General features: G+C 42.2%; 1 protein-coding gene across 1 annotated transcript; it reads left to right on the top strand.

Moving 5' to 3' along the window:
* The first annotated feature begins 516 nt into the window (after nucleotides 1-516).
* Nucleotides 517-20,660, top strand: cfap44 (cilia and flagella associated protein 44). Its single transcript, XM_022744436.1, has 34 exons — nucleotides 517-571; nucleotides 1,139-1,292; nucleotides 1,878-2,040; nucleotides 2,721-2,823; nucleotides 2,916-3,132; nucleotides 3,839-3,953; nucleotides 4,151-4,315; nucleotides 4,623-4,778; nucleotides 4,874-4,921; nucleotides 5,107-5,206; nucleotides 5,292-5,386; nucleotides 5,461-5,670; nucleotides 6,073-6,183; nucleotides 6,309-6,461; nucleotides 6,704-6,916; nucleotides 7,699-7,841; nucleotides 7,981-8,260; nucleotides 8,574-8,629; nucleotides 8,954-9,116; nucleotides 9,763-9,893; nucleotides 10,311-10,516; nucleotides 10,592-10,736; nucleotides 10,956-11,133; nucleotides 11,359-11,600; nucleotides 11,764-12,025; nucleotides 12,185-12,388; nucleotides 14,273-14,468; nucleotides 14,553-14,672; nucleotides 15,847-15,977; nucleotides 16,072-16,188; nucleotides 16,920-17,121; nucleotides 17,324-17,484; nucleotides 17,598-17,732; nucleotides 20,373-20,660. Exons 1-34 carry the CDS (start codon nucleotides 517-519, stop codon nucleotides 20,658-20,660), a joined length of 5,418 nt encoding a protein of 1,805 aa, XP_022600157.1.
* The last annotated feature ends 202 nt before the right edge of the window (nucleotides 20,661-20,862 follow it).

Below are 20,862 nucleotides of genomic sequence, written 5' to 3'. Positions count from 1 at the left end.
ACTGTGAAGACGCCATGTTTGTTTACAAGTGGTATTTAAAGGGACAGCCGGACCTTAAACCTCGTCACTATGGTTACAGCAATCTACGGTATCTACTGCATGTGTATCAGTAGGAGTTAAGAGCCTAAAACAAATCACAACTTTATATTAAGTTAAGATTGGTCCATTTTATTTATCTTTTTATTTAAACTCTCTGCAAGCTGATACAGTAACCTGCAGACATTGCAGCAGAGTCACTTTCCTTGTTGCCTAGCAACGCCTCCAAACTAAAGCGGACTTGGTCAGTCGGTTTATCAGGTACAGAGATAAATGTAGAAGGTAGCAGACATTAAATATGAGTCAGAGTTAATTTTAAAACGTCAGTAAGTGTTAACCAGACGCTGCATTTCGCTTTGCTATCACCTTCCCCGTACTTTAAAGCCTGACGTCTGTTTGGTCGAGTTGGAAATGTCTTTGAATAATAAATTCCTCTGTTTGTTTTACAGATAAATGAGACAGAGCAGCAGATAATTTAAAATGGCGGAAGAAGACACAGCTTGTGTCGGTGAAAAGGCTGAGGAAAACACTGAAGGTAGAGTCATATCTAGCAAAAGGCCTTCAGATTCTGCTGAAACAGTTAAAATGAGAGTAAAAATAAACCCACTACATGAATGTGAAATGCCAGTAAAAATGGAATATCGGAAATAAGTTGAGGTATCGATTTAAATGTAAGTTCTGAATGGAATATCAGTAGAAGTGTAGTTAAGCAAACATGACAGGTGGAGTGTAATGAAGTCAAATGAACTTTTAATCAGTTAAAGAATGAGAATTGAAGGTGGTGAAAATGTGTGATTTCATTGTGCCAATCAGACAAATTGTCACTTGAAATTAAGAACATTTCCCCGTAAAGCAACTTGTAAATTAACGGGGAGAGGCAGTTAAACTAAAAGTTTTTATTTAGCATATTCTCAGTAACCAATTAGAGTCTCCAATGACCCGATGGTTTTTATAGTCTCAAGACCCAGACTTTTAAATGCAATATCTCATTTTAAAAAAAACATTGGAATAGTTATTTTTCTTTCAATGCTCTTTTTTGGGGTAAAATGCACAAGTTACTGCAGGTCTGCTGTAAAACTGCTGTCAATGCTGTCCTTCACAGCATGTGATACTGAGCACTCAGTGATGCAGCAGGAGATTGACGAGGAATCACAAAAGCAGCTCTCTGCAGACACGTACTACAAGTATGAGGATGTTTACTCCAGACCATCCATCACACCCGACTCTGAAATCCCAGAGAACCTCCTGCACCTTTCGTATCCTTCTTTGAAAAAAACATTTCACACCATAGTTCTTCTCAGATTTTCTCCTCATAATTAGAAAATAGAGGCAATTAGGACACTCAATACAGTTTTTTTTCAACTTGCAAGTGTAGCCTTTTCACCTAACTAACACAGTTTATGCTGCTCAGTAGTGAGAATAAGTCTTAATGCCCTGAAGTTTCTTCACCAAGACATAATTTTCAGTCCTTGTTTTCAGTTCGTTTGCAGGCTTATTACTATCTACTTTATTGATCATTATTTATTTCAGTCAAACTATTTTAATGAAAAAATACAAATACAACAATAAATGATAGAAATTAGAGAGGTGACATTACATTGCTATATACAATATACACATTACAATGTAAGAGAACTGTGACTAGTATTTTCACCTATTATGTGTATACTATGTATGATATAGGTATAGGTATATAGATATAAGAATGACTAATAAAACAATAATCATGTATGCATTCTTACTATAAAATGTTTTTATTTATACTATGTGTGCCATACACAGACTATAGAGTAATAACATACAGTGAATCTGATCTAATCCTTAATTCATTCTACAACCAGTCATTCCTTTGGATACGACAGTGGGCGCAGGGCGAACCTGCAGGTGCTGGATGACAGAACTCTGATCTTCATAGCAGGTAACCTGCTCGTCCTGCTGGACATTTCCACCAAGGAGCAGAGATACCTCCGCTCCTGCAGCGGAGGAGGAATCGGCTCCATCACGGTAAGATGGCTGACAAACTACGTTATGTTCGAGAGGCTCAAGTCTGTTTGTGACTGACAGCAGGAAACACTGATGAGATGGAAAAACAGAAAGATAACTTTACAATTACTCAAGTACAGCTTTAAAGTTGTGGTACTTGAGTAGCTGTTTGAGGATTTACTAGAGTATTAACTAGGTAAAAGAATATGGAGGATCACTTACAATGTTAAAGTCCTTCCTACACTACTTTTAAGGATAAGCATCAGTTGATTAACACTTAGTACTATTTCACTAAATACCAGTGCCGCAGTACTTATAAATGTAATTACAGAAGTTTGTTTGTTTTAAAGACAACACCTGTGGTTTTGTTTGTTTGAGCCCATTTACCAGAAATCCTATATACGTTAATACTTTATACTTTTCGGATCTATTTTTTCCTCGCTGTTCTGGGAAGCCATTGGTTCATTTAAGTCATTTGTTTGTGCAGACTGACCTGAAAAATCTGAACTACCACAAAATAATGTGTATGTATGTAGACTTGATGTTCACTGCGACTGATAATATGGTGGGACTCTGTAAGTAGTTTTAAATCAAGGCTTTTATGCCTTTTTACCTCTGGAGCTCTCTTAAGTATTTTATTTGTGTGTGTGTGTGTGTGTGTGTGTGTGTGTGTGTGTGTGTGTGTGTGTGTGTGTGTAAAGGTACACCCTAGCAAAGACTACTTTGTTTCAGCAGAGAAGGGAAACCAGCCCAACGTCATTATATATGAATATCCCTCGTTACGACCGTACCGCATCCTCAGAGGTAAATGGGACTCAGATTCAAACAGTTATATCTTTTTCACATGATCTATCATTCATTATTTGATCATCGTGTTTTAACCTGCCTGTCTTTAGGTGGTACAGAGAAGGCGTACAGCTTTGTGGATTTTAACCGTGACGGGAGCCTGCTGGCCAGTGTGGGCTGCGAGCCTGACTACATGTTGACGCTGTGGAACTGGAGGCAGGAGGAGGTGATGCTGAGCTGCAAGGCCGTTTCTCAGGAGGTCTACAGAGTCAGCTTCTCCCCATACAACCCAGGACTGCTCACGTCATCAGGATCTGGACACATCAAGTAAACAACCTACTGAATCATCCTAAAACCCCGAAACCCTGCTACAGAAACACTGCTATGATCTACATTTTAGGTTCACTCAGTTACTTTTTTTTTTTAACAAATGACGTCTAGTTTAGTAGCAGAAAATAGTCCAGGGAGTTTTTGTTTTCTTTCTTTTGATGTTGAACTACCATGAAAAGACATTAAACTCAGTTAGATAAGGGCAGACTGCGGTGCTTTTAAAGGAACAGTTTTACATTTTGGTAAATATGCTTATTTGCTTTCTTGCGGTTAGTTAGATGAGAAGGTCAATATTACTCTCATGTCTGTATGTTCAATATAAAGCTAGAGCTAGCAGCAGTCATGTTAGCTCAGGACAGCTACTGGGAACAGGGGGAAGCGCTAGTCTGGCTCTATCCAGAGGTAACTAAATCAATTCCTCTTAAGTTCACTAATTCCCATGTTTGTACAAAAACACAAGGGTAAATGCAAAGGTGAGGTTTTACGGTGGGTAATGTGACTATTTCTTGGCCAGGATCAGTGACTTCCTGGTGATCAGATAACCTGAGGAAACTCGAGGAAACCACTGCTGTAACTCCCTCATGAAACTGCAACTGTCAGAGAAATTACCTTAGACATCAAAAGTTAAATTATTCCATTGATACATTGATAGATAATGTGTTTCATATAAGGTGATAATACCTTCTCCCCCTCTTTTTATCAGATTTTGGAAAATGGCTAGCACATTCACTGGTCTTAAATTGCAAGGACTTATTGGAAATTTTGGAAAAACCGCAGCGACTGATATCGAGGGCTACGTGGAGCTTCCTGATGGAAAGGTCTGTGCTCTGCTGTTCTGACAGGTTGGGTTTGTTTGGGGGGGGGGGCTTTGCGGTCAGATTGGTTTTGTCTGCTGCTGTTTGCAAGGTCATGGGTGAACTTTCAAAGATATTTTGGTTTGGAAAAATCCTCTGTAGGAGTCAAGAGAACTAAACGTTACTTCTGACCCTCGCCTCACTTCGTGTCTTCTTGTCAGGTGGTGTCCGGCACAGACTGGGGCAACTTGCTGCTGTGGGATGGAAATGCCATTAAGGTGGAGATTTGTCGAAAGGAGGGGCGGACCTGCCACGCCGGGATGGTCCAGCCATTTGCCCTTGAGGATGGACAGCTGATGACAATTGGCTCTGATGGAGTAGTCCAGGTAAGATACTTGACTGTTTGGTGATTGTTTCCACATTAGTGATGGTTTTGATTTTGAGCCATAGCTTGTGTTTAAATATCTTGTGATGGCAGCAGTTTAAATCCCTAAAACATTGTCACATTATATTGACATGAACTGAAGCTCTACACAGAAATTAGATCAACTGTTTTAGATCTTGAAGAGATGGTTGACTCTTCTCCACATCCCCAATAAGACTGATTGAGTAGGGACGATAATCCTGAGTTTCTGTAATCATATATTTGTACAACCAGTATGACTTTGTAACAACACCCCTCCTCCCCTGCAGGGCTGGGACTTTGAGAGCATCGACTCTGCCGACAGTAGCAGCGACTGCAGCAGGTTTGAGATTGAGCCCATGAATGAGATGGTGGTCGGACACAACGTCTGCCTCTCCTCTGTGGTGAAGAGCTCCCTGCCTGACTCTTTCATCTGGTTTGCTCAGGTCAGAGGGGCAAAAAAGTCAAAAGTCACTCTTCAAAACCATTTGAAATGCATGATCCAGTCTCACTCCCTCTGCTATGTTGTTTTACACTGAAGGATTCCAGCGGAGCCATCTGGAAACTGGATCTTTCCTTCACCTACACGGCAAGTCACTGTACTACTGCAGCAAGCTGTCATGTGGCTCAGTGCAAAATATGTTTGAGTACCCTTCCAGTGTCTTAAACAGAACATTAAGCATATCATATTCAATCATCTAATAAATAGTTGTAAAAAAAAAACACAGTATGCTCTCGCAGTGTGATGACAGTTAATGTATTTCCTGTGTGCAGACTCCTGATCCAGAGTGCCTGTTTTCCTTCCACGCCGGAGCGATCCAGGGCCTGGATGTGTCGAAGAAATCCCACCTGATGGCCACGACCGCTCTGGACCGTGAGTCACACACATTTCCACACCTGCACGCACGCTGACACACAGGCGCACTATAACGGGTACTGCGTCTCTCCCTGCTCTCCAGGTTCAGTCCGAGTTTTTGATTTCCTGGCGAAAACAGAGCTGACCACCAGCCGCTTCAATCAGGGTGGAACTGCTCTCAGCTGGGCTCCACCTTTGGTGAGTGTGCCGGTATGAAAATGAATCATGCTACCACAAGTGAAAGAAAACTGACCTCTGGACTTTGTCTTTAGGTGAACCAGGGTGGAGGTTTACTGGTGACGGGTTTTGAGGACGGGGTGGTCCGCTTACTGGAGCTGTACAACCCACAGAGGCTGAATGTGGTCACCGGGCGCAGCCCCAAAGGAGAAGCAAAGCTGCGCCTCAAACAGGCCTTCAAACCCCATAATGCCCCTGTAACTGCTGTGGCATATGAGCGAAACGGAGACATCTTAGCCACAGGAGTAAGAGGTTTTCCTGGAAAACTGTGTTTATCACTGAGAGCCAGCATTAGAAAACTACCAACTTCACAGGAAACAGCAGTTTGTCAAAATGCTTGTTTACTATTATGAAAAACACAACTTGCTTTGTCTGTTTTTTGAAACACATGATTTTGGAAATCTTAGATTTTTAAAATAGGCTTAAAGGTTTAATATAAATATGTCACTGATGTTGTGCCACTGATCTTTTGAGTATTGAGGATTTCACTCACATCAGATAAAGTCATAGATGAGACCTCAGTGACTTTATTTATTGTTTTCTACATTGTGTACAACTACATTGTGTACTTTCTACAAAGTGTTTTATTTCCTCTTTTTGTTATTCATCTCACCTTTCTGTTCTGTCACCTCGACCTTCCTGCTCAGAGCTCAGACTGCACTGTGTTCTTCTTCATTGTCGGGGAAAAATACAACCCCATCGGCTTTGTCCACGTTCCCGGGCCTGTGCAGGGGCTGGAGTGGTCACCTCATTCCCATGTAAGTCTGGTCTCCGGCCATCGTGGCCGTCAGAAAGGGAAACACTGACCCAACCCACCTTCACCCAAATTTCTCTCTGATGAAACGTTACCAGTTTGACCGATTTCTTTTACATTTTTACCCAGAGTGAAAACAGGCTGCTCATCCTGTGTCAGAGTGGTCACGTGACTGAGGTGCAGTGTCCTGACCCGGAGGCCCAGAAGCCAACTAAAACCTTCCAGCTGCCTGAGCTGTCCAGCAGATCCTTCAGGTTCAGGAGCATCAAATCTCGAATCAAGGTCTTTGCTTAGTCTGTCTTAGCTTTCATTTGCTGGGTTTTAATCGTACGTCGCTTTTTATGGCTGTATTACGTTATACTGCATGTTTTGTGTGTAATCTACATTGTAATTACTCGTGATGTCATATCTGTTGTCATTCAAGTATTTTTCTGTCCTTTATTTCCTGCTGTCTTAAACGTTATTTATTTAAAGGACTGATGCCTGATTTTATTGTGTTTTTTATTTGTATGTTTGCAATTCAGAGAGAAGAGGAAGTCGCAAGACGTCAAGCTGTAAAGGAGAAGAAGAGGAAAGAGAGAGAAAAGAGGTTGAAAGAATCGAAGCAGCCAGAAGCAGAGCAAGAGGAAGAAGAAGAGGAGAAAGAGGAAGAGTTACCGCCTATCTACATCCCCGACCCTCCAAGTCCTCTCTACTGTGGCTTCTACTCACAGCCTGGCCAGTTCTGGCTCTCCATGGTACACACACACACATGGTACACGCACACACACATAGACACACACAGTATGTATTTCTTGTCAATGCGCTATTACGTTTCAACAATCAGGAGATAGTAACAATGGACGATGGAGTCAATCACCTAAAATCAACCGAATTTGTCAACTTGTATATCGATTAAATAAAAAAGAGAGGAATTTTTAAATCGTTAGACAGTCATACAGGGATTTCAAAGTTTTATTTATGTAGCCTAATATCACAAATCACAAATTTACCACAAAAGGCTTTACAATCTGTACACTCTTTAGCCTTAGACCTTTGATTCAATCTGTAAAAACTTCCCAAAAAAGTCCTTTAACAGGGAAGAAAAGGGAAGAAACCTCAAGAAGATCAACAGAGGAGGGGTCCCTCTTCCAGAATGGACAGACAGACAGAGTAGACCCACAAAGAACAGTTACAGTATGAACAATCAGGACGACAAAACTATAGGTAGATTGTAAACACATGAAGAATACGGGGCCAGCAGGATGATTTTTTTAATATGGCTGTGTATGTAACTGTTTAGTACTAAAAGTATTGAAATGTTCAGTCAGATTCATAACCGTATCACTTATTCTTTGATCCTGATTGCAAACCAAACACATATTGACCAAGTGACTGTTTTCCACCACCCTAGAACTTTACCAGAAGCTGAAGAAAGGATGTTTTAACACATACTGTATCTACAAATGACATGATAACACTTCACAGAAAGTATCCAGGAAAGGGATCTGAGGATGGATCTTTTCTGTCTCTCCTGTAGGGAGGCTTTGACTCAGGTTTCTTGTATCACTGTAAGTTCTCTGAGAAGCAGGATGAGGATCCGGACCAACGGCAGGATGAGCCCTTTGGCTTCCTGCCTGTTGACAACACAGATGACGACCCTATTTGCTCCGTCAACTTTAGGTAAGCTGGAGGGCAAACAAGCAAATCAGTTTTCTTCTACTCTACAGCCTCTTTCACATATGCACCACAACAGTGTTACGTGTGTAACGTGGTAGTTGAAGTGTCCTACCTGGTTCTTTGTTGTCTTGGTGTGTCATAGCTCCAACAGACAGCTGATGCTCTGCGGCATGCACTCAGGTTCCATCAGGGTTTACCTGCTGCAGCCCGGTGACCACAGCCTCACCTCCATGCAGGCCTACTGGGCTCTCAGTGTTCACGACAACCAGTACGGGCAGCTGCGACACATTCGCTGTAGCCATGACGAACACTTTGTGCTGACCGCGGGAGATGATGGGAACATCTTCTCCTTCAGCCTGCTTCCTCCAGAGGAGCTGCAGAAAGGGATCCAGAGAAAGAGGGCCAAGGTTCCTTCACCGAGGGTCGGTCCACGTTTTATTTGTCACATTTCTGTCACATTTCTTCATATTTTTAAACAAATTAAAATGGAATTTAAAAGGAATCTAACTGTGCAGTCCGGTATTAGGTCAGTTGTTGACAGGTGTCCTGCACTTAAATGACATTTCAACTGTCACAGCTGGCGCATGTTTTTGATTGAGGCCTTCTGCCGTATCAGCAAGGTTTTTCGAACAGAAATGACGGGCCACAAACATTAATGGCATGTAAAAGCAAACAATATAGTGCAGGTTGGCAAACTGGATGACCTGTGTCATGTTGTTCACGTTATTCTAACAGGTGGGTCTTGAAAATGAGGCATTGGCTCAGGACATTGAGGACCCAGCAGCTTACAGGTGAGTGTGAATAAACTGTTTAGGGATAATTTGGTCTTCTTGTTTTTCTCTCTCACTTTTCTTGTCTTCCTCTGTGTATCAACCATGTTTCTTTCTTTCTCTCACTCTGTTTATTAAGTATCTATTGAGTAGATAACTGTTGTCTGTATTGCATTTCTCATTATTTATATGGATCTCTTGCATTTATTGAAGATTTTTTTTAAAGATGTAGCACTGATTACACTTGGGGGCATACATGCTGCTGTTCTTGGGGTCACTCTGAAGCCGGAAAATCATGAACGTTTTCTCTCTTCTAACTTTCTAACCCCCCCCAACTCCCCCCAGCATAGAGACGGCTAAACAGAAGCTGGAGAAGGACCGTCTGCAACGGGAGGCTGAGCTGAAGATCACAGAGAAGCGGAAGAAGATGGCTCAGCTCCAGAAGAAGTTTAAAGAGGTGCTGGACATAAACCAGAGTCTGCCGGAGCATGTTCGCCTGAAACCTGAGGTAGAGACACACACACCTGGGTCTTATCCACTGGTCTGACAGTTCATGCTGTTTTCCATTGTAGCAGCTCTGATTTAGTTTTAGAACAAAGCTAAGATTCACCAAAATTCACACCAGAAGTGAGACATCAGTGCGGGGCAAAAATATTCTTTAAATTGAACTATTATTATTATTATTATTCCTCACTGACAGAATCTTTATACAGTATGTCTCACAGTATGTCAGACTGATGATTAGCTGTCACCATCATTCAGTTCAGCTTTTTATTCAAGTAATCAGAGGTAGGGAGTCGGAAGATGCCTTTACATTCACTGTGGTAGGCTGGTTACCGTAAATTTGCATAACACGCAGCTGGTCAGATTTCCCACCACCACAACCTTATTTTGGAAGCATGGCTTACTTATTTGAAGCAACAGAATTAACTGCTTGCTGACTTGTTTAGACTTATAGAGGTGACTTTGTGTTAGTTGTAGCTCCTTATGAAAAACAGGTTTCTTGTTTACATCACATTTAAGAAACCAAGACACAGGAGAAAGCTGACTGTAACTGTTTCTTAAACAAATGTAAACACACTGTTTGGACAATTGTTTGGGATAATGCTGTGTCCTCAGTTATATGTGCTATGTGTGTGTGTTTGTGTGTGTAGGAGCTGCAGCTGGATCAGCGTTTCAGTGAGGAGGCAGAAAGGGTGAAGTCCCAGCGGGTGATGGAGGTCAGAAAGCAGCTGGCCTGGGAGGAGGAGCGTGCCCACATAGCACTCAGCAAACTACAGGAGTGGTACTGACTGATCACACACACACACACATGCACGCACACACGCACGCACGCACACACACACACACACACGCACACACACACACACACACACACACACACACACATACACAAACATACACACAGACAAACACATCTAATGATGATTATTGTCTATTAATCACTTTTTTCTTTTTAAATGTTCAGATTTAAATGTGAACTTTGGTAAATAGGTTTGATCTAGTTTTCTGCACATGCTTCAGCTTCATGATGCTTTGGATGGTGGATATAAATAAGATTTATATATGAGTTTGAATATTCCTCCTGACATCCTGAGATGTTTTAATTGAATTGGATTTTGCCCCTAGGTACAAAGTTATACGGTAAAGGAAACCAGCCTCCAACCAGAATAAAACCTTTCACATATGTGTTTGTTTGCAGGTTCAAAGACTCTCTGGAGGACAAAGTGGTCACTGTGGTCGCCATCTGCACCGACCACAAAGTCTCTACCTACCGTTTGCCAACGCTCACCAAGCCTTCAACCCAGCTCAGACATCAGAGCAAACACAGCCAGCTTGACAGAGATACTGCACCAGAACGCAGGAAATCCAGAGCCGAGCCTGCAAAAGACAGCGGTAGCATAGAGGGTAAGAAAGTGTGTGTATGTGTTGGTTTCACTCATCAAAGACATGCTTGACCTCTCACCTCTATGTGTTTTCCAGAGGAGGAGGTGGTACGTCCTAAGGTGGCGCGTCCAGCAGGGATTAAGCTGGGAGACCGGCAGGTCGAGAGGCTCAGAAAGGCTGCTGAGAAAGCTGAACAAGCTCGAGCCAAAATAGAGAAAAGGAAGCAGGAATGGGATCAACTGTGAGTTTCATGATCAACATGTTACCTCTGTACTCTGGGCTCTAGTGATATTTAAGTGGTTTTATTGAATGGTCACGGTGTTCCCTGTATTCTTAAAGATCAATTTAAAAAAATATAGTGCCAGATTTACCCATGATGGTGCTCTGGAGCTGTGTAAGTGTAATAAGTGTAACTATTTCAATGATGGGGCAAAACTGTGATGCATTGTTGGTGCCTCAGTTACGCAGAGAAGCCAGACGACAACTGTGAGGATCCTCTGGACGTGCAGGCCATCTGTAAAGCCAGAGAGAACATCGGAGACTTAAAACTGAAGTCAGCCAAAGACTTCACGGTGCCCAAACACCTGAGGATGAACACTGAGAGCAAGAGAGCACAGCTGATTGGCCTGGAGGAAAATGTACACAAACACACACAAACACACATACATATCTTAGCTCATTCACAGCATGAATTTCTTTTAGTAATATATAATAAGTATGCTCATCTCATTGGCTGCGTATCTCATTGAAAACCAAATGTCTTTGGGTTGGAATGATCGGATTAAAAAAAACAATAGATTAATGAAAAGAACATAAGTTGCAGCTATAGAAGATTAATTTAATGACTCCATCCATCCTATCAGATCCGTGAGAAGCAGACTGAGATGAATGGACGTATCGTGGCGTTGCGGGACTCAAAGGTTTGCCTGGTGTCTCAGTTGCGCGCTCAGGCTCAGCAGCTCCAAAAGGTCCAGCAGCGTCTGGCGGCCCATCTCCATCGCCCTCCACCCGCCCTCCCGACCATGCTACCGGAGGAAACCCCGGAGAAGAGGCTGCAGTACAGCCGCGCCACCCTGGAGCGATACCGTGTTCTGAGGGAACAGAGGTACAGGAGTCAAGACCAAGTCTACACTCAGACCAAAGTTCACAATAAATACTGTACTTTTAGAACATGATTTTTTAGGGGACAAGCAGATCTATAGCAGTCATCAATTCTTTTGATCATCTTCTGATGATAAACAGTATATCTACCTTTTATTTTAAAACAGATTTAAGTCCATTCAGCAGGAGGAGCAAGGGGGAACTACAGATTTGTTGGAACAGCTGGAGAAAGAGATGAAGGGGGAGAAGGAGAAAGAGGAAGATGATCAGGAGAGAGGAGAAGAGGGGACTTCCAGCACCCAAAGAAGAACCAGAGAAGAAGAAGACACATCAGAGGAGGAGGGAATGGAGCTGAGCGAGCTTGAGGAGAAGCTCCGTAGGGAGAAGGAGATCAGACTGTTGTTTGAGCAAGACTCCCTGCTGGAGCAGGTCTGTGATCATCATTGAATAATGAATAAAAAAAAATCCATTACATTAGATTAAATACTTAATCATCAACAAAATAAGGTCTAGAATTAACTGCACACCTGATATTACAGGCTGTAACAGTGTAATATAATCTGCTTATGTGTTTTTTAAAATCATCAGATGGAGAGTTCAGTGTGTCAGTTTGACGCAAAGCTCATGCTGCTGCGTCACCAGAAGCTACGTCTGGACTGGCAGCTGAAGATGGCCGACCTCCGTCAGCTGACGCTCTACCAGGAGCTGCTGCTGCTCAAGGAGTTTGACAGGAGGGAGGACAGCCTGCAGGAGAAGCTCAACGCACGTGTGAAGGAGGAGAACAGCATTGTGGTGGGAGGGAGTTTATGTGCCTTTGTGCCTGTACTTAAGCAATCTGTTTAAAGGACTATGCCAGTGGTTTTTTACATTTTAGCCTATAATTGCATACTTGCATACTACAATATTGCTAACCGAAGTACCGAATATTTGTTTTCTGTCCATCAGGCAGCAGTTGGTTTCAATTCAATTGCAGACAGAGTGAAAATCACCTTTTTGAAAGCTCCTGACTTTTGCGCCCGCTTAGTAGTAGTGTCAAAGTGGCAAACAGCGATGCATCGACTGCACAGATTCTCACTAAGATTGTCTTATTTTCCTACAAACAAAAACTTGTGCCATCAGACAGTCATTCAGGCAGTCAAAATCACATCTGAAAGTTGCTGTACTGACATAAAAATTTAACACATTGTGACTTAAACTGTTGCGGTTTGCTAAAGTAGTGCATATTATGCATATATACACACATATATGTCTTTATATGTATGTCTTTATTGACTCAGGTCCAGACAAGTACATACATAGCACAAACCATACAGACACTGATGAGCCTTGACATAATGTCCACTCTGACTGGTCTGTGGCTACACAGCCTGATAGGCAGCAGGGGGCGATGCACTGTGTGTTGTGACACATTCTTTCCACAACCATCATTCAAATTTTTTGCAACATGTTCCACTGTAGTCCGTCTGTCACTTCAGACCAGATGAGATCAACTTCATTGGCCTTGTGCAATGTTTACATTCTTGCATTCAAACAAAACAACACTAACTTTGGAGATTCTGCTATTATTGAGCCAGAAGTTAGTTTGTCTGTATTTCTGTTTTTCAGACAATAATTACTTTTACAGCTGAAATTCCTGTTTGAACTCTAAATATAGAGCCCACACTGATTGAAGTTTTTGTGCTCACGCTGCCACTTTTTATAAACTGATGTTTCAACTGCTGCTCAACAGTTAGAGTCAATGTGATCCCGCTGATGTCTGTGTGAGCCATCGGTAAGACATACCACAGTCATGTGGTAGCTGTTATAACTGTCATACCCATGGTGACACAAATACACCAGAGATATTAGTAAATAAGCAAATACTTGGGTACAAATACTGAGTTTAGTTGTCATAACTGGTGGGAGTAAAATGGCTAGGTGTCAAAAATATCTGATCTAATCCTATTTTCATGATTTTCTAGACTTAGCAGTCTTACATGAGCCATTTTAATGCAGCAACACAAAGATATTTAAAACAATCTCTAAAGCTTCTCAATTACATACAAACTGAAGTTTGCTAATATCAGCTTTTCTACATCCAAAAACCACAACTTAGGTTTTATCACTCATATCAATTACGTAGGGGATCTGATGCTTTCTGCAGCCCTTCTCGTCTCATTGAAGACACAATAATTACATTGTCCATGTACATCAGTAGCAGAAGCTGAATATAACTGTCTGTCATGGTGTTGTTAGAATGAATAGGCTGGCAGCCAATCTGCAGTGCTTTATTGTGTCCAGTAAAAGAACAATCAAGAGTTTTCTTTTTAAATGATACAAAGTGAATAACAAGGCAACAATACTGTAACTCTGACAATAATAAAAAGAAAACAGCACCTAGCATCTAACAGCATGTTATTTTTAATTCTGACAGTTGGGGATCAATTAAAATTTGTTTCTGTAAGTGACTGAATTTAAAAGAAACACAAACTTCCAGCTATCTACACAGACGTGTAATGGCCTGTGTTTTACTTGCATCATACACACGTAAACACAACCTCAGGCATATTTGTGTCATTGTGCCAATGTGTCGCTCACTCTATGTCTTCTGTGCAGACGCTGTCACATTGTTTGTGTGTCAACACATGATTTTCTTCCTCTGATTGCTGCTATACCCTCTTGTCTGTTTCCTGACAGTCAGAGCTGGAGGAATGTAAGGAACAGCTGGAACTGAAGCAGAGAGACATAGTCAAGCTGCAGGAGAGAGAGAAGGCCCTGATCACGACCTTCCAGGCCTCGCTGGGCGAAGACAACAAGTTTGAAGAGTTTCTGACCAGAGTCTTCAAGAAGAAGGTCAAACGTGTCAAGAAGAAGGAGCAGACAGGAAGTGAAGGTGAGGGGAAGCAACATGGTGTGTGTGATGCTGTGTGTGTCCATTTGTCCATGTGTCCTTTATCATCCCAATGTGTGTTTGCAGAGGAAGAGGACAGCGATGAAGACTCTGATGAAGATGATGACTGGGATGATGATGATGATGATTTTGACAGCGGCACGGAGGATGGAGGTGCTGCTCTGGATGACAGCGTTTGCCCTCCAGGTCAGTGACTTAATTCTTAAAGATGATGCAGTCCAGCCCTGCACTATGTACCGAAGCATTTCACTTGCTCACAGAACATTTTCCACCAGACTGTGACGAAATATGATTCAGCAAATACAGCCAAATAATAATTATATAACTTTATAGGCAATTTTTAATTACTTGAATTTGGTGCAGAGTGTTTGTACTGCATCTTTCCTGCCCCCTCCCTGTCAAGCCCACAGCAACAGTATACTGATACTCCATAGATCATCCATATGTGATGTAATCGGTCAGTCATCGCACACACACACGCTGCTTGATCTGTGTAAATTGATTCTGTTTTACAGTTCTTTAGATCTGGATCTGATCTGAAACACACCTTCCTGCACCTGATAAATTTACAGTAAACTAGAGACCAAGAAACGGAGGACAGACCTGGAGCCAGATATATCATTTATTTAATCATTTACATTTGAGATGTTACTTCCTCATAAATAATCCTTTAATTGTATCCAGTCTGTTTCAATATAAATTAATCATTTATCATCTGTGTGATGTCAAATAATGATGATTGAGATGTCACTTATGGTGTTCAGGTACATGTGATTAATGACGGCTAATGACTGCTGCTCTAGTGCTGCTGGAGAATCTCGTCAATGCAGCACAATTAGTGAAACTGCACTTCTGCTCAGCTGTTCTTCTCACTGACAGGTCTAATGACTGGTGAAGCAGTCACTAGTATCACAAACAAGGGAATCAGGGCTGCTCTATGTCTATTTATCGTGAACAATCGGAGTGTTAATGATGCTCGTGCACATGCTCTCAGTTCCCTGTGCACGTTGCTGGCTTTGTGCGTACACACAGTTTTAGTCATGTCTAAAAAAGACCTGAGACTAACTGGGCCCAATCCAAAATGCAGACAACCCAAACAGGCTCAATATGATGAAACTGTCTGCACTCAGGTCCCTGGGTCCTCTACTGTAATAGAACCTGAAGTTCCTATTGCTGTTGCAAATAGAGAGCCACTGTTCAAATCCTGCACAGAGTAACTGCGAGACAGAGCAGAGATTTTAGTTTAGTAAGGGCCCTTGTATTTTCAATAGTGCTTCACTGTGCCTCAAGTTCAACAGGCTTTAACTTTAGCTTCAGCTTTAAGTATGACTCTGTGTGTGTATGTGTGTGTGTGTGTCAGGCTGTGAGCCAGAGTTGTTTGAGAATACACTGCAGCTGCGTGAGCGTCGACTGGACCTGGAGGAACTGCTGGTGGAGGAGAAGAAGAGTGCTGAAGTTCTGAAGAAGGAGTGTGACACCCTCACCAAGAAGGTCAAACTTTGCTTCTCATGGTTCTGTCTGTCAGTGGCATCCTCATGTGTGTGTGTGTGTGTTTTACTTTGCATCTTTCTTCTTTTTCCTGCAGGAGAAAGCGGTGAAGAGCGGTCGGAAGGCAGTAGAGGACGACTTGGAGTTGGTCAACAGAGAGAAGCAAAAGAAAATGAATGAACTGGATGTGGTGGTTCCTCTCAGACTGCACCAGGTGAACAGGCAAAAACTGTGGAGGTTCACTGATAACTTAATCACTGAGTGAAGACAAAACAAAATTCAAGCTCAAGTCAACAGATAAGTAAGCGCATTTTTAGTAACCTTGGAAGATGGTTAGCAGTGATAACATGGAGTGCAGCCGTATTGTACTCAGTGGTATTATTGTCCAAGTGCTCGTGAGTGTAGCCAGACACAAATCAGCAACTACACCAGCCTTCCTTTATTTTGATATCTTCAACAAAACAAGCCAGAATATGTTGACACTAGGCAGACAGGGCAACTCTGGTCAGAATCAAGAGCAGTGGAATGATGTTCTCTGACTGGTGCATTTCACCCTACACCCAAGATTTCACAAAATAGCCCTGGGAAAATCCTGCAATCATAAAAATGACCATAATAAAGGATATTTAGTCTAATGTCATCCAATCAAAATATATTGCAGAGTGATTTTCTGCCCAATATTAAATCACAAATTATGATTTATCAAATTCATTTCAAGTTTAAATTTGTGTAAATAGTGTTATGCATTTTCAAATGTGACAATGACTTGGATTTTTAAAGTTTTTAATTTAGTTCATTCTATGTGTCCAGAAATGAAAGATTTGATTAAATGATTTTATTTTAATGTTGGCAGCCCTGTACTTCCATACTAATACTCTGCATCTCTTGCTAAGTCCTTTTGTAAAGCAGAGACCTTTCCTTTCACCTTCTCCATATGTCTCCCAGATTGAGTTTGTTTTTAACGGCTCAGTGCCATCCGATCTGAGCTCGGCGTTGGTGGTGGACAGGACGGAGTTGAGCAGGCTGCAGGAGCGAATCAAACAGCTGCAGGTGGAGAAGAGCCAGCAGAGAGATCTGTACACCCAGGCCCGCCAGCAGCACGTCAGGCTCATCCACGACCGCAGGGACATGGACACTAAGATACAGGGTAAGGACCCATATTGTGAAGAGATGTAACGTGAAATTCAGATGCCACACGAACACAAACAAGTTACTGGAAAGTGATAAAGTTACACCAGGGAGTGGAAGAGCAAAATTCCTTCTCTGGTCATGGTGATAATTCCCAGTGCCAGAAAGTGGCAACATTCTTGGATTCAATCATTTGTTTGTTGATCTGTGTGATGTTGTAGTGCTGGAGAAGCAGTGCGACGAGCTGATGATGATGAAGTATGGGAGACTGCTGGATCTGGAGGCTCTGCAGACGCTGTCAGGGAACAGGGTGCTGGAGGAGCTCAAGCAGGAAAAGCTCATTAAAGAAGCCGCATACGCCAAGGAAATCAAACAGTGGGATGTATGCTGACCTGTGTGTGTGTGTATGTGTGTGTGTACGTGTGTGTGTGTGCTTTGGCAAGTGTGCAAATTTGCTGTTAACCTCTTCAAACTCAAAATGTTATCTTTATTCAGGCGAAGGTAGAAGAGGCGCGTCAGAATCTGATGGAGGCGACCAAGACTAACACAGAACGTCTCCTCAGCATGTCAAACCTCTTAGACCACAAGAGGGACCTGGAGCGTAAACTCAATGCCAGGCAGAAAAAAGTGGTAATTTCTGTGCATTAAATTCATTTTATACTTAATATTAATCAAAGCTTGAAGTTTATAGCTAAGTTTGCTGAAAAAAAAACTCAAACTGGCCACAAACTTCTGCAGCATCTCCGCCATCTTTGCTGTGTTTCACACAGACTTTCAGGGTGACAACCGATGTTTTGGCCAATAGGAGGTAGAAGAACTCCAAAATAAACCAATGGACAGACAGCTCTGACATATGAGAAGTTGTCATGGCTAACACATTTACACATCCAGTAGACACAGAGCAAAATTATCATAGTCATGTTTGTGTCCAATATGTTGAAATTCTCAGTCTCTGGCTAGTTAATAACTTTGACTGTCGGTGGGTTTATCAGAGCTTATTTGAAAACAGCTGCCTGTTGTTGGAAACAAGGCTGGTGACAGGGAATCATTCAAATGTGCTGTGAAGCCAAAACACTGAGCTAAAAGGAGCTTAAAAGCTCTGCAGAGCTGTAGGGTTGGTTGTAGGTTTGGCACTGCGAGTGATAGTAGAATTCAAGCAGTCAGCATTTCAGCACTAATCAGGGCCAGTGTGATTATTTTAGCCAATTGATTAAAAAATACAGATCAATGAAGGGGTTGATTGTAGTGATGAACCCACAGAGATCCCCAACTCTGCCCTGCTCACTCAATAGATTCAGTTTTATGGAACATTTCTTGGTTCTTGGCTCTTAGTTCAGCCTCAGCACTCTCACCTAGCAGCAGACAGCTGTTTTCACATGACCCCACTCTAACCTACCTGCTAAGCATCAAACAGCACACAGACAAAGTCAGTGATTAGCTGGTGGACATGGTAGTGCATGACGCACATATTTTTTTCAGAGCTATGTTGCTTGTTGCTTTGTGTCTGCTGGATGTTAAAGTAGGCAGCTGTTTGCAAACAGGTTAGCCACTTTTTTAGGTGATAATGCTCCACATATATGTATTCAGTTTAATCATTTAATGCTGCTTTGAATATATTTTTGGCACTTCAGCGATAGCCAGTAAGAACCAATGAGTCTAGGTCCTGGGTCAAACCCTCCTATTATCCTTGGGGTCAATTTGACCCCATTCAATGTTTATCATTCAAAAAATAATAGTTGACTTTTTTTTTTTTGCTTCATATTTCATGATTTTTCCTAATTTGATGGGGACAACTGATTAAGCATAAAATTATCATGATGATATTTTTTCAATTTGCTCAACACACCACGCATCGGTGTTCCTCATGGGTCAATTTGACCCCAAGCTGTTTTAGCTGTGTAAAACTTGTCTGTCTGTGTGTGTGTGACCTAGCATCCCCACACCTGCAGGTGCAGACTTGATACTTTTGAGTTGATACATAACAGGGGGGTGGGGAAAACAACTATTCCCACGAGAACTTTGATGCTTCTCGTGGCGTGGGCATGTGGGAAGCCTCTTGACTTGTGAACTCCTGCCAAAATGAGGAATGCGAGTTGATCACATCCAAGTCTTTCCAACTACACATGCCTCCCCTCTAAAATTATCATCTCAAGTACAATATTTTCAATTGATGGTTATATGAAGAGCTCAAATAATGACTTTATGTCTTCAACATGGCTGACTGTGTGTGTGGTGGGACACACTCTTAGCAGCACATCTACCTTGTTGTTGAAGTGAGTAGAGGGACCATAATTTTCCATTTTTGGTGCTAACGTGACATGGGGGAGGGGCAATATTCTCATGAGAACTTTCCCGCACCATGAGCATGAAGGTGTGTGTGTGTCTGTATGTGTATGTGTGACCTACTGTACTCACACCTGCCGAACTGAAATATCAGAACTGATATTTCCCACGCTGTGGAGGGCGGGTTATTCCCGCAAGGACATTGGTAGTTGCACGCAAAATAAGGGAGGAGCAAACATAAAAGCTTGCACAGCAGCCCTCTATCCAAATCATTCCTCATTGTGCTCTGTGTATAGTGCAATCTGCACGCTCTCTCACATGAAAATGTCCTCTGGGAAAAGGTTTACTGTCAGTGATGTTCTGGAACAGCTCTTTGACAGTGAAAGTGACATAGAGGAGAATGTGTCTGAGACAGAGGATTGTGTTGAGGAGGACCCTGATTTTGAGGCATTGTCATCTGATGACAATGAGAGTGTTGACCCCTTCTGTTGTCTCTCAACCACCAGCAGAAACGATTCCTTCCAAAAATGGAAAGATAATATGGTCCCTTTCCCCACTTAGACAGCAGGGTAGACTTAGTGCTACTAATATTATCAAAACGGTTCCAGGCCTCACCAGATATGCAATCAGCCATGTTGAAGACATCAAGTCATCATTAGAGCTCTTCATAACACCATTGATTGAAAATATTGTACTTGGGATGACAAATTTAGAGGGGAAGCGTGTGTTTGGGGACAGTTGGAAAGACTTGGATGTAGTTGACTTGGAAGCCTACATTGGTCAACAATTTTCTGTAAATCATTTTCTGGAGGCAAATATCCCTGGGGTCAGATTGACTACAAGGGTAAAATGTGTTAGTAATATTTGAGGATAATAGGAGGGTTAAACCCAGGATGTCATATCAGCACTTAAGATTGCTTTCCTCTATTTCTAAATGAGTGTTTATTTGTATGTATGTATACTGTATTTGTGTTTGTGTGTATCCAGGGCAGGCCGTTCCAGGATTACAGGAGACATGTGGATCAGGAGGAGATCCACAAACTAAAGATCCTGGTGAAAACACAGTCGCAGCAGGCTGAGGTCCTCAGGAGAGAGATTGGCCACCTGTCCCGTAAAGGAGGCCACGTCTTGCCCCCCGGCCAGGCCCCGCTGCCCCCGCTCCCCCCCTTGCCCACCTCCACAGCCCGCACAAAAATCGGCAAACAAGGATCGGGACGTCCTTCCCACCTGCTAACCAAAGTGCAAAACTCACAGAATAGACAGGGAGCTATTTAACAGAGGCCAGAAAAACATACCATTATTGTATTGTTAGAGGTCTCTGCTCACTCCTACAGCTTTCCTATGAATTATTGCTGTTGTTCTTAAGATTAAAATATTTTTTGCCCCATGTGACCTTTCATCTAGCATCAGCCTCAGCTAATTATCAATATTTTAAAATGGATCTTGAAAACAAACAGGCAACTAGATCTCTTTTCAT

This window comes from Seriola dumerili, unplaced genomic scaffold, assembly GCF_002260705.1.
Source record: "Seriola dumerili isolate Sdu_G_001 unplaced genomic scaffold, Sdu_1.0 BDQW01000081.1, whole genome shotgun sequence".
Classification (NCBI taxonomy): Eukaryota; Metazoa; Chordata; class Actinopteri; order Carangiformes; family Carangidae; genus Seriola; species Seriola dumerili.
The sequence above is the reverse complement of the archived record's forward strand: the minus strand, read 5'-3'. Positions and strand labels throughout refer to the sequence as shown.